Raw genomic sequence first — 13,399 nt, 5'->3', positions numbered from 1 at the left:
CTCACCAACTACAGTCCCCATACCGCAAGGTTGGACAGATGAAAAAAATCTGTCATCGACAGATTACTCAAAAATGTCCCATCTGCCCTATTATGTTCAATAAGAAAAATATTGAAAGGCATTTTGAAAGAAAGCACACTGAAAGGCAAAATGATGTGACGGCAATGCACCACCTCGAGAATGAGTGCATCGATCCCATTAATCTATATATATATCGCGCGTCGTCCCGCACGCGGTCTGTCCTTCCGTCTGTCCCTTTTCAAAACGTACCTACTTCACCGCGCCGCCACTGCGCCGCTCAGGCAGTGGCTCACTACGATCGCGCGGGCATCTTAGTGAAAAAATGTTGTCTACCCACAAGCATTGCAATAAAATTGTTAGTTATTTAGTAGAGCTAAACATCTCTTTATTTTCGCGATAAGCAATGAAGATGAACAAAAAGTTGAACCAAGCAACAACACTTTTGTGGGCCGAAAGGCCACCTTACCAGCCTTCCGCAGGAACTAGCTGATGAGCGAACCAGCTAGTGGAACATATGCTGTTTCAAAGTCTCACTGTGGTTCTTGCAGTGGTGTTTTGCAAATGTCCTTTTTTTAACCTTAACTGAAGATTTACATTGTATATTGAGGAATGTTATTAGCTACCAACAGAAAGACATGTGACTTGTTTATCAAACGTTATGATTTCTAAATGGTTTCAAAGGAACTGGCATTTGATGCCTATTTTAATTCACAAAATTTTTGAATCCTGCAGTGCTTTAGGAATGGACATGGATCATTTTAGGCTTTAGGGAATATAGGATTACATTTTGGCAGGGATACAGAATCTGGTTTTATTTTATCTATTTTTTGTTAAACTTAAGAACAGTTCCATCAAGCTTCATACATGCTGGTTTGAAGTTGTGATATATTTTCAGATTTTTTTTATTATAATGCATAAAAAGCCAGGTGTTTTGTAATTATTTTAAAACCTTATGAATTATTGACTCTACTCATCAAACCTGTTATGTTAACCACGGAGTGTAAGAGCTACTAATTTTAGTTGTATTGCAAAGTAGGTCATCCAATAAGCCAAGTAATTCTATCTCAAATTAGTTTGATAAAAAAAAATCTTAATTTTTATAGAAAGACAGAAAACAATTTAAATTCCCGATTACAATTAATGAACATTTCACTTTCATTTGCAATCGTATATACTTTGGGACTTTATTTTGAAAATCCATTTGCCTAAACTTACCACAGCCACTTCCAGCGTATGTCTACAATTGCCTGAAGCTCCGACGAGTCTGCAGCTAGATACTATTGGAATAATTACAAAACAATTGTGCCAAATGTGTTTGAGAACAGCCGAATTACTGCACCCCTCACCTTTACTAAATTAATTAAAACATAATACATGAAAAATAAGTGAGAATTAAACATTATTAAAGAATAACTGCACAGTTCGATCAATCTCAGTAATTATATTAAAGCCTGAAAAGGTGTTATCAGAAAATAACATTCTCATATAATTTTATCAAGTCCTGAACCGTTTTAATCCTCATTGTCCTTGCAAAATTCTCAATTTCCTTCAAATAACCAAGAGTGGTCAAAGCATTTCATGAACCCGTTTTTCAATTACGGGCTGGTGGGCAAGTGGTGAGCACATCGACCTTAACAGTTCAGAGGTCGTGAGTTCAATCTGGTTAGCATGTTCTCTCCATTCACTGGGTACTCCGGTTACCTCCCACATTCCAAAAACATGCGTGGCTAATCGCACTCAAAATTTTCACTGGCTCAGGGTGTCCCCCACCAGTTGGGAAAATGGATGGGATGGATGAATTATCAAAGTAATGGGCAATATTGCCCTTTTTCCTGTACCAGGGCATATGTATTGGCATAAATGCATGGTCCATCTCAATAATCCAGAGCTAAACTTGTTAAAATGTGGGTGGTTAAGAACAGAATCTTATTGCTGCCACACCAACAAAACTTTTCATAAAAAGGTGATAGTGCATCATACCTGACTTGGGGCAGGGGAATAAAGACTGACAAATAGGGTCACACGTTTTATTGTCAAGGGAAATACAACATTCTCAATGTACTTTAACCATCAATACAATGTGTCCGTTTCAGCCATTTAATCCAGTTTTAAACAATGAAAGAAAACCTGAACCCCGTTATTTTTTTTTTCATCCCCCTCCTCTTTGAAATACAATTACACTCTGCAGCATGAACAAAGTGCTACAAGAGGGCTACCTTCTTAGACTCAGGAATAGTTAGCTTGTGAGGTATTCATCCTTAGTCAACTTCCTCTATGGTGGGGCCAGAGGATCCACCACCAGGAGCGGCCCCACCAGCACCGGGGAATCCACCAGGCATGCCTTCTGGCATACCACCTGCCATGCCACCAGCACTCTGGTACAGCTTTGTGATGATAGGATTGCACACCTTCTCCAGTTCCTTCTGCTGGTGTTCATATTCGTCCTTCTCAGCAGTCTATGCATTAAGAAAAAAGTTAACTTCTTATCATTAAAGCAGTAAATTTTATTACATACCTGGTTCTTGTCAAGCCAGCTGATGACCTCATTGCATTTGTCCAAGATGTTTTTCTTGTCATCGTCACCGATTTTGCCAGAAAGCTTTTCATCCTCCACTGTTGATTTCATGTTGAACGCGTAAGATTCCAGGCCATTCTTAGCCGACACCTTGTCACGTTGAACATCGTCCTCCTCCTTGTACTTCTCAGCTTCCCGAACCATGCGCTCAATATCGTCTTTACTGAGACGTCCTTAATGTAATCAAAATAAATGCATTAATTACTGTGCCTTTGCATTTCACATGATCAAATATAAAATGAACGCCGTACCCTTGTCATTTGTGATTGTGATCTTGTTCTCCTTGCCAGTGCTCTTATCAACTGCAGAGACGTTCATGATGCCGTTTGCGTCAATATCAAACGTCACTTCAATTTGAGGAACTCCGCGGGGTGCTGGAGGAATGCCTGTCAGCTCAAACTTGCCCAACAAGTTATTGTCCTTGGTCATAGCACGCTCGCCTTCATATACCTGTTGGGGGTTAGAAGCAAGCTTTTTAACACTGAATATTGTACCAGCACGCAAACACAGCAACAAGTGGAGAATATTACCCTGGACCAGGCAAAGTAAACATGGTGCATAATGCATTTTATTTTTGACACGTCATTTACATGCAATTTGGGCAATTGTTGATATCATTTGTCACTTACACATACAAAGACTTGAGCATGAGTTGTTTTTAACTGGAGATGGCTAAGCTTTTAATATTTTTATGCAGGGAGATTTTGTGTCGAGATCATAAGACTTATGTTCACTCATGCGTACATTATCACAAAACATGAAAAGATGGATGTTTAAGTGGTCAAGCCTGATTTGCTTACACTTGAGAGTACAGGCTATGGTAACGGCAGGCTTTTAATGTGATGGCAACTAGAAAAAGAACATAGCAAGTTTATAACCAATTGTAGCCATGTAAAATGAACCATTTTCCAAAATTATTCAGCCCTGGCGGTTAGGGTAACTTATTTCTTCACTGCTGTCTTCTGAGACCGACTGAGCATTTGAATCAAGTATGTTTTAAATGTTAGAACAACTTCCTTGTTTCTTATATTATCAGTCAACAAAACTGCCATTTTTCTGCTCTCGATCTGACTTTAAAGCTAAAACAAGAACAAAAACAGATTTATTTTTACCAGGTCCTCCTGCTCTAAGGTCACTCTGCCATAAACAATTGTCACACTGAGGCATATGTGCCAGCTGCAATGTAAATTTCTGTGACACATTTTTATAATTAGACACTGACCTGGATGAGCACACCTGGCTGGTTATCAGAGTATGTGGTAAAGGTCTGGGTCTGCTTTGTTGGAATGGTGGTGTTACGTTTGATCAGGACAGTCATGACGCCTCCCGCTGTTTCAATACCCAGAGATAAGGGAGTAACATCCAGAAGCAGCAGGTCCTGGACATTCTCTGACTTGTCACCAGACAGGATAGCAGCTTGGACAGCTGTCGACAAAAGCAGAAAATTTAAAATTAGAAGACTTATTAAACCACACAGATTCAATATGCAGAGTTTGGTTGTAATATCCCAGGTACAATGCAGAAAGTGGCCTTTTTAGGGACGTGAAGACACTTACCGGCCCCATAGGCAACAGCTTCATCTGGGTTGATGCTTTTGTTCAGCTCTTTGCCATTGAAGAAGTCCTGCAGCAGCTTTTGGATCTTGGGGATGCGAGTGGAGCCGCCAACCAAGACAATGTCATGAATTAGCCCTTTGTCCATCTTGGCATCACGCAATGATTTTTCCACAGGGTCCAAGGTCCCACGGAAGAGGTCAGCATTGAGTTCCTCAAAGCGAGCTCTGGTGATGGAGGTGTAGAAATCAACTCCCTCATACAGAGAGTCAATTTCAATACTAGCCTGAGTGCTGGAAGACAAGGTGCGCTTTGCCCTCTCGCACGCTGTGCGCAGACGACGCACGGCTCGCTTGTTGTCACTGATGTCTTTCTTGTACTTGCGCTTGAACTCCGCAATGAAGTGGTTGACCATGCGGTTGTCAAAATCTTCCCCACCAAGATGGGTATCGCCAGCAGTGGACTTAACCTCAAAGATTCCATCTTCAATCGTCAAAATTGACACATCAAAGGTGCCACCCCCAAGATCAAAGATCAGCACATTCCTCTCTGCACCAACCTGAAATGTTAACATTTTATAAGGCCATTTGTTAGAACCCCAGAACTGATCATATACAAAACCTGATTCCAATAAATTGGGATGTTGTTTTAAACGAATACAATAATTTGCAAATAATGTTCATTTAATTGAACACTACAATGACATTTAATGTTCAAACTGATAAACTTGTTTTCTGCGAATTATCATGAACCAAACTACATTCTGCATGTGCTACGTTGTAAAAGTGAGCAGGTACTATAATGGTCTGCCTGCAGTCCAGACCTGTCTCCCATTGAAAATGTGCGGTGAATTTTGAAGTGTAAAATTCGACAATGGAGATGCCTGTTGGAACAGCTGCAGCTCAAGTAAGAAGGAGATAGAATTCCACCTCAAAAGCTTCAACGATTACTGTCCTCATATCTCAAAGGTTCACAGGGTTCAATTTTCTTCTGTTTTGCCGTGTGCCTCAATGCATTTGACTTGACCAGGAGGCTATGACAAATTTTACCTCTCACGGAGATGCTCTTCTTGCACTCTGCAGTAGGCCGATGTATAATCGGCAGCAATTTTTCCAACTCAAACACGAAACTCCGGCTTCTCCAGCCACGGCACTTGAAAATAGCATTGTCCCGGAATATTTGTCGCGACGCCACTCGAGTGTCCACGCCAACATGTAGGCACGTGCACGTCTTTTCGAAGCAACCGACGTCACAAATCAAATACGCTTTGCTCTACGACAACAAAATGCTAGCCTAGCTGAAACAACAGCTAAGCTTAGCTGACGCACACACATCAGACTATCGGCTGCTGAGGTGCGCTTCGCTCGAGTGGCGGCGCTACAAAGTTGTCACTTGATATATAGATTTTCCAGAAAATACGGTAATCGTTTCCCAGCCGGCAACCAAACCATCCATTCACTGTCCCATGATGGCATCAATCTATTGTCATTTCCCGGAATGACCCGAAGTGATCACATGACCATCGTCGGAACTAATCGGAGACAGTGGAAAAAGCAGAGCGGGTACCAGGTCCTGCATGTTTTGACAAAACTAATTGGAAGGGTGGGGAAAATGACATACAAATAAAATGAACACCGCAGGTTAATTTATGGATTTTAGAAGATTTCCCTAAAAATTATGGATAATTAAGAACACAATTTTACAACTTATTTTTTTAATTAATTTTTATTACCTTTAAGGACCCATACAAACCCTGGTTTATTGAATGTTCAAAGAAAAGGTAATGAAGAACCCGTCCCATCTTTTTTGGAAAGTGTTGGAATTCACAAGATTCTAAATTGATGATTATTTTCCAATAATAAAGTTTATCAGTTTGAACATTAAATATCTTGTCTTAGTAGTACATGAAACTAACTTACTTTTTTGTCCAAGCCATATGCGATAGCAGCTGCAGTTGGTTCATTGATGATACGCAAAACATTGAGCCCAGAGATTGTTCCTGCATCCTTTGTGGCCTGGCGTTGGGAATCATTGAAGTAGGCAGGCACCGTAATTACAGCATTGTTGACGGACTGTAAGCAAAGCGAAAATGAGTCCATTTACAGTTTTCATATATAAACACACACACAACTCCTTGTCGACTTACTTTTCCAAGATAAGCTTCAGCAATCTCCTTCATCTTTGTCAGCACCATTGAGGAGATCTCCTCTGGGTAGAAGGACTTTGTCTCACCCTTGTACTCAACTTGAACTTTTGGGCGAGTGTTGTCATCAACGACGATAAATGGCCAGTGTTTCATATCAGATTGTACAACTGAATCATCAAACCTGCGTCCAATTAATCGCTTGGCATCTGTAGAAAAAAAATGGCGAGGGAATCATTAGATGCACAATAATCGTACTATATAGGGGAAATTCAAATCACTTCACAGTGGCAAGAGCGAATAAAGGAAAAAAGTACCAGATGATTAATACACATGACCCTGTATAGAAAAAGGGCTCCAAAGTCATAAAAGGAGAAGTCCGCTCTGCAAAATTTTCATGACAATAATAATGTTCTACATTGGCCCACTCGTCTAGAAGTATTACGATTATTCCTGCGTTGGTGGAACATTATACAGCAAAATCCACAATTTCCCCATTTTACCATTTGCAGCCAATCATGGCTAAGCTGGCAAACAGATGACCAAACTAAGAAAACTGCTGAGCCGCTATCAGTCATCATCGGAGCCACCGTGATGCCACATTATCGGTCAAAAGCATGTGGCAAAATGGACACCCTATGAGATGGATCAAAACGGGCAGATGTTGCTGCTTAATTCTTATTCTACTAACGCAATTAAACAGAATTCCATGTTTATACTACTCAAGATACATAGAACATAGTGTCAAGAATATTTTTGAGTTAAGAACCACTCATGCACGCTTCAGTCTACTTGCATCCTCTATTGATTGTAAATTGACACTGCAGTCTGACATTTTCCCCGTTATGGGGTAGAGCTTGTCAGGGGTCACCACAGTGATTTTGTTTGGGATAGTTTACCAGATTATTCATTTTATGTTTGAGTCATTGGGAGTGTCAATTTAATAGTGACAGACCTACTGTTGTAACTTTAAAAATGTTTAAAGAGAAATTGCCAAGAACACCAGGGTATACACTGCAGGTCATGGTTTGATCCAGACTCCAGATAATATCACCAAGATTATTTGCTTTCACTGTACAGTCCTGAGTTTTCCTTTTGACATCTGCATAATGTTCTTAAAAATCACAGTTCAGCAGAGCTTTTCTTATTAACCAAATTGTCTGAAACATTTCCAATGCCCCTTATTCAGATGCTAGATTTGTGCAAAAATATGTCAGTGACACTTCCACGACTTTTTTTTAATAAAATAACTAACCAGATCATTGTATATTATTGACATAAAACCGCCTATAATGTGATAGAATATTTATTCCATAATCAATCCGCTCTTACCATAAATTGGATAAAATATTGAGGGGAAGATGCAAGAACACCAGGTACAAAAAATACAGTACATTCTCACAACCATAAGGCGCCATTAAAAGTCTGAATTTTCTCCAAAATGGACAGGACGCCTTATAATGCGGAGCGCCTTGTGTATGCGCCGAGTTCCAAAGCCTGTGAGCCGACACGCAGTTTACATAGAGAAAAGGCGGAAGTGAGTGAGGACAGGCATGCGGCGAAGAAGTCCGCCAATCAGTGAAGGGTGGGCGTGTAAGTGGACGCTAAAGGCAGGCCCCTAGCAGGTACCAGTACCTGTATATAGTGTGGGTATGTGCATTATTGCAAAACAACTTCGGTTTTGGTTTCCAAGAACCCCCAAAAATGAATACTACAAAGAGACACGCTTACAAAGCTCAGTTCAAACTTCAAGCCATCGGTTATGCAGAGGAAGATGGGAATCGAGCAGCCGCGAGGGAATTTAAGGTCAACAAATCCATGGTTCGCAAATGGAGGAACAGGAGAACGAGCTTCGCCAAGTCAAAAAGACAAAGCGGAGTTTCCGTGGAAAGAAGGCAAGGTGGCCGAACTTGAAAAAACAAGTCAATGAACTGATCTTGCCGTCATTCCCGCAGGCTTAAATAAAGAAATCCAACCGCTGGACATCTGCATCAACCGGGCGTTCAAAGTGTCTGCTTGCACTGTTGTTCCAAGCTTTTGGCAAAGCCGGCATCATCATTTCTGTGGAGCCAGATGGCAATGAGAGTGACTGACAACGAGAGCGAACCCGGCGTTCTTGATGGATTACCGGTACTTGCACAATTGTTCAATTCGGATACAGAAGATGAGGACTTTGATGGATTTCTGGGTGATGATTGATCGAAAAACGTACATTGTAAGATGGCTAAATAAAGTACAACCGAACTCAGTTTTGCTTCAGTTTCCTTCTTAAAAACGTGTTTTTAGCTTCTACCCATATGTCTTAGCATGCTACGGTATGCTTCAAGCTAACGTGTTTTTAGCGTGCGTGCATGCACGCCGTATGTTTAAGCTGGCGTACGTTTCACCATGCCTTGCTGCGCCCAATAATACAGTGCGTTTTGTGCATGTTACAGAAATAGCACCAGTTACTGAGACTTCGCGCAACAATACGGTGCGCCATATGGTCGTGATAATACGGTACTTTACTTACCAAAGACTGTGTTGGTGGGGTTCATTGCAACCTGATTCTTGGCTGCATCACCTATCAGCCTCTCAGTGTCTGTGAAGGCCACATAACTAGGTGTGGTCCTGTTTCCTTGGTCATTTGCAATGATTTCAACTTTTCCATGCTGGAATACACCAACACAGGAGTAGGTGGTCCCCAGATCAATACCAACAGCTGGTCCTTTCGACATGCTTGCCGTTTCTCTGGAAAAAAAATAAAGGCCAGCACAGCAATTTCTTTTAACCAATTTAAAATAAAACATACAAAACCCTCAATAAATTTCATGAGAACAGATTGGTGGCAACAATGCAAGATCATGGGTGATGGAGTGCCCAACCTTTGACACAAGATGTACTTTTCATGCAACCAACCCATCTTAAGCAATGTTGAGGTGAAATTATCTTCCATTTTATGTGCACTTCGGGGTTCCCACTCTTCCACGTGCGTTTAATTTATGGATCTTTTAATGACTTTTGTGGACAAATTTAGCTCTTTTTAAGGACTTTTTTCTCCTCAATCTCTTTTGCAAGTTCTTGGCGATCAATTTTCTTCTGTTTTGCTGTGTGTGCCTCAATGCATTTGACTTGACCAGGAGGCTACGACAAGTTTTACATCTCACGCAGATACCCTTGCACACTCGGCCGACGTATAACCGCCAGCAATTTTTCCGACCCAAATACGGAACTGCGGCTTCTCCAGCCACGCCACTCGAAAATAGCATTGTCCCGGAATATTTGTAGCGGCGCCACTCGAGCGAAGCTCGCCTCAGCAAGCGAAAGTCCACTGCTCTCTGCTGTGTGTGCGTCCGCGCCAACATGTACACACCCGCACGTCTTTTGGTTTCAACCAAGCAACCCATGTCACAAATCAAATCTAGGAGTGCCCAGGGAAGCACTTTAAAACGGTATGCGTGAGCTACGATAGTTAACAGGCTGCTAAAATGTGTGGCATACCTCCGTTTCAGGCTGTTTCTCATCATGGCGTGCGCATGTGTGTGTGTGTTTGTGTGCAGTAAGGGTAGATCCTGGGAGGTGAGTTGATCGAAAAGTAGATCTTCGATCCAAAAAGTTCGGGCACCCCTGGTCTACAACAACAAAAGGCTAGCCCAGCCGAAACGACAGCTAAGCTTTGCTGACGCACACACAGCAGAGAGCAGCGGACCATCAACTGCTGAAGCGCGCTACGCTTGAGTGGCGTTGTTCATATTTGTCACTTGTTGAGATCGATAAATTCGATGAATAGATTTTTCCAGAAAATACGGTCATTGTTTGCCGAGCCGGTAAACAAACCATCCATTCACTGCCCCAGGATGGAGTCAATCTATTGTTGTTTCCGGGAATGACCCGAAGTGATCACGTGATCGTCTGAACTAATCGGAGATGGCGAAAAAGCAGAGCGGGTACCAGGTCCTGCATGTTCCGACAAAACTATGAAGTGGAAGGGTGGATAAAATGACATACACAAATGAAATGAACACCTCAGGTTAACTTTTATGGATTTTAGAAGATTTCCCTGAAAATTAAGAACAAAATTTTACTACTTCTTTTTAAATCTATTTATTAACTGTATGGACCCGTACGAACCCTGCACTTTTGAGAGAGACATATCTACCCATCTAGACACACACCCATACATACGCATGTGCGCATATCTATAAAATGCAGTAATTTTGCCATGAGCGTCAACTCGCCACATAGCTTTCCACCCAAAAAACTCCAGGTATTAAATTTGCACCGGTCAGTGCTTTAGGTTTGTTTCTTCATATCAGTTTCGAATCCCAACTCTGTGATTTAATGCATTCATTTACTACATTTACAATATCTTGGAGCCAGACGGGGGTTGTAAAAAGCATGTTTCATTTCATTCATTCATTTATTTATTGAAGATTTAAACAGGTGGCAAAATTAGGACTCCACAATAATAAAATGTTACGTTTGGGTTAAGTAGGGATGTTAATAACAATAGAGAAAAAAATTCAAACAAGAAAATAGGTTGTGGTAGGATTAACACATATACAAGTTCAAGAGCTAACCTACAAAAACAAACAATAAAAACCTTCAAGTTAATGTTCAGTTATAATTAGTATAAAGTTACTGGACTGACACTGTCCAATCGCTCACAGCGGAAATCGGGATCTGTAATCGGCAAAATAGCCGATTCACGTCGGGCCCAGAATTCCTCATTGCGGCAATTGAACAATCAGAGCAAGAGCAAAGTAACACTAGCAGGAGAGTTGCCGGCCACAGCAAATTAACTGCTGACCAACATGACGCTTCATCACAATTATCAGAGCATCTTTTTATTCCAGCTTCCATTTTGAATGTTTTCATTTTACTTCATAGCAACCAACAACTCATTAGCCATGTGAAATGGAGACTTCGTGACAAAACGATTTACTAAAATTATTTGGACCATTCCTCATCTTCGATGCGCGACTTCGACAAGAAAGAAATTCTGCAATACTGGCACTTAATTATGTTTCACCCACTTAAAGAACTGATGGCAAAATGAAAAACTCGAACGGAGAGAAACAATGATAACAGCGGATTCAACGTCAATCACTGCGAAATCGAAGTGTAGCTCGTCGAATGACCATTTTATGGCCTTTCAACCTTTCACCATCGTGTTGTACAAAATGGTGACCATGATGCTCGCTAACGTTCTAACATGCCAACCTTAGACAGTGAGCGTACAATACAATACGCACGGAGGCTGCCGATTAAATAGGAAATCTATGGATAGAATATTCCAAATCAGTCGTCATTTGTTTTCTCTCGACGAGGTTTCGTCGTTCGCACTCAAGGATGCAGGAGTAAACCGTTAGCTTAGGTAGAGGGCAGAACGTTCTCGAATGTCTCCATCCTCCGCCCCCACCCACCCATCCATTAATCTCCGCTCATTACCTAAAGCTACCACGAATAGCATCTAATTAAGCACTAACAGGAAACAACTTTATACATTTTTATTTTTTTGGGGGGGGGGGGGGGGTCATGTTAATATGGACGAGTTATTCATTTCAATCATTAACGAGATGTCATGCAATTCGTTTAAACACTCGGGTATTAACCGACCTTACAAGCAAAGAATTAAGAACAAAAAAAGAACAAACGAAAAGGTAAATGACTCACCGAAGCAGTGAGTTCTGGTATATTTTCACAAAGCGGGATGTTGGAGGTAAGGTCTGGACTGAAGGTGGCTTGTCCTTGGTGGTGAAGCAGGAAAAGGAAGTACTTGTGAACGGACCGTTATTTATTGCGGTCAAAGCACCCAATCACACGCAACGTTTTCTAAACGCACTCAACGTACCGCCAATGTCCAATCTTGTGACGCGCCAACGAGAGTGACCGCTTCCTATGTGACGTATGTTTCGCAATCGAACTGATAACCGCGTGGCTTTAAACAACGGCAGCAGATTTCGAGAAAATTCTCGACCGGCAAATGCGACAAAACTGAAGTCGTTTTAAGTTGTGACGTGATATACAAATCTTTTAACTCAAATCACAACATTACAATAGTAACAGATAAGACATTTGGAAAATGTGCCAAAGTGGTTGATTAAGAAAAACATTACTACAGTACAGTATATGCATTTTGCATCATATGTACGAGGCACATAAATAGTAAAAGTACAGTCAGTTTTCTCGTGTTTCCCAAATAGCTTGCCCTGTCCTAAAATTGGTCACATCTAAAACACAATTACAGTAGAATGAAAATAATTCTATTAATGATTCATATTTTTTTCTGTTCTTCACTTCACACAGTATTTTTATCAAACAATATATATGGTTTGAAGATCAAAATATTGTCTAAATTAATTTTTAAAGGCATTTGATGTTATTTTCCCCCACATTTATCTAATCAAAATACAATACAATAAATCCTGGTTTCTATAGCGCTTTCACAAGAGCTGCAGCTTTAACAAAGTGCTTTACAAAACAGTTAACACAAAGTAAAATGATAAACACAACAAAGAACAAAAACATGGACAGTCGTGCAATCTTAACCACTTTTCTCTCACACGCTTTGTTGTTTGAAGTAGTTCTAGATGGAAGTGTCCATTCACTAGTGGATCAGAGATGTCATCCTCAAAATGTGCAGTCGGAAAGTAAGTTTCAAAGTAAACAAGAAGCTGTAGCGTCCATTAACGAAACAAAGAGATTGGTTCACTTCTCCTGTCGCATGTAAATCCATTTCAAGTCCAAGTACGACTCTCAGTTCCAAATACGCATCCGTGCTCCGCGACAGCGCTCCAATCCAAGATGCTATTTTGCATCGTAAAATGGAAAAAAATGTTCATATTGACTTTATAACTCATCATTGTTTAACACCGAATAATTGATAATGACTGGAAAGTTCCGTTAGTGACCATACTGTTGCTGTTGATTCAGTAACACTTTGTCTAAGGCACATGTGTCAAACTCAAGGCCTGCTGGCCAGATCTGGCCCGCCACATCATTTTATGTAGCCCCCGAAAGCAAATCACAGTTGTCAACTTTCATGATGCTTATAAAAATCTCTACTAAAATGTCAAATGCTCATTTGTAATAAATAAGAGTCAGACTAAACATTTACTTGTTACC

At 40.8% G+C, this 13,399-nt stretch overlaps 1 protein-coding gene across 1 annotated transcript; it reads right to left on the bottom strand.

Moving 5' to 3' along the window:
• Positions 1 to 2,036: 2,036 nt before the first annotated feature.
• Positions 2,037 to 12,114, bottom strand: hspa8 (heat shock protein 8). The gene is made up of 9 exons (XM_052046246.1): positions 11,948 to 12,114; positions 8,805 to 9,022; positions 6,296 to 6,501; positions 6,069 to 6,221; positions 4,153 to 4,708; positions 3,819 to 4,021; positions 2,848 to 3,046; positions 2,537 to 2,769; positions 2,037 to 2,477 (listed from the first exon to the last, which is right to left on the bottom strand). The coding sequence occupies exons 2-9, from the start codon at positions 9,007 to 9,009 to the stop codon at positions 2,280 to 2,282; spliced, it is 1,953 nt and encodes a 650-aa protein (XP_051902206.1). The 5' UTR covers positions 9,010 to 9,022; positions 11,948 to 12,114; the 3' UTR covers positions 2,037 to 2,279.
• Between the last annotated feature and the right edge of the window lie 1,285 nt (positions 12,115 to 13,399).

The sequence above is a fragment of the Hippocampus zosterae genome, chromosome 16, assembly GCF_025434085.1.
Source record: "Hippocampus zosterae strain Florida chromosome 16, ASM2543408v3, whole genome shotgun sequence".
Classification (NCBI taxonomy): Eukaryota; Metazoa; Chordata; class Actinopteri; order Syngnathiformes; family Syngnathidae; genus Hippocampus; species Hippocampus zosterae.
This window is presented reverse-complemented; position numbering and strand designations above follow the sequence as displayed.

Excerpts from the sequence above, each read along its gene's own strand:
- hspa8 (XM_052046246.1), bottom strand. The coding sequence starts at position 9,009 with ATGTCGAAAGGACCAGCTGTTGGTATTGATCTGGGGACCACCTACTCC. Across the intron at positions 4,022-4,152 it reads AGCTGTTGCCTATGGGGCCG|CTGTCCAAGCTGCTATCCTG; the intron begins GTAAGTGTCTTC and ends TTTTGTCGACAG. Across the intron at positions 2,770-2,847 it reads CACAATCACAAATGACAAGG|GACGTCTCAGTAAAGACGAT; the intron begins GTACGGCGTTCA and ends GATTACATTAAG.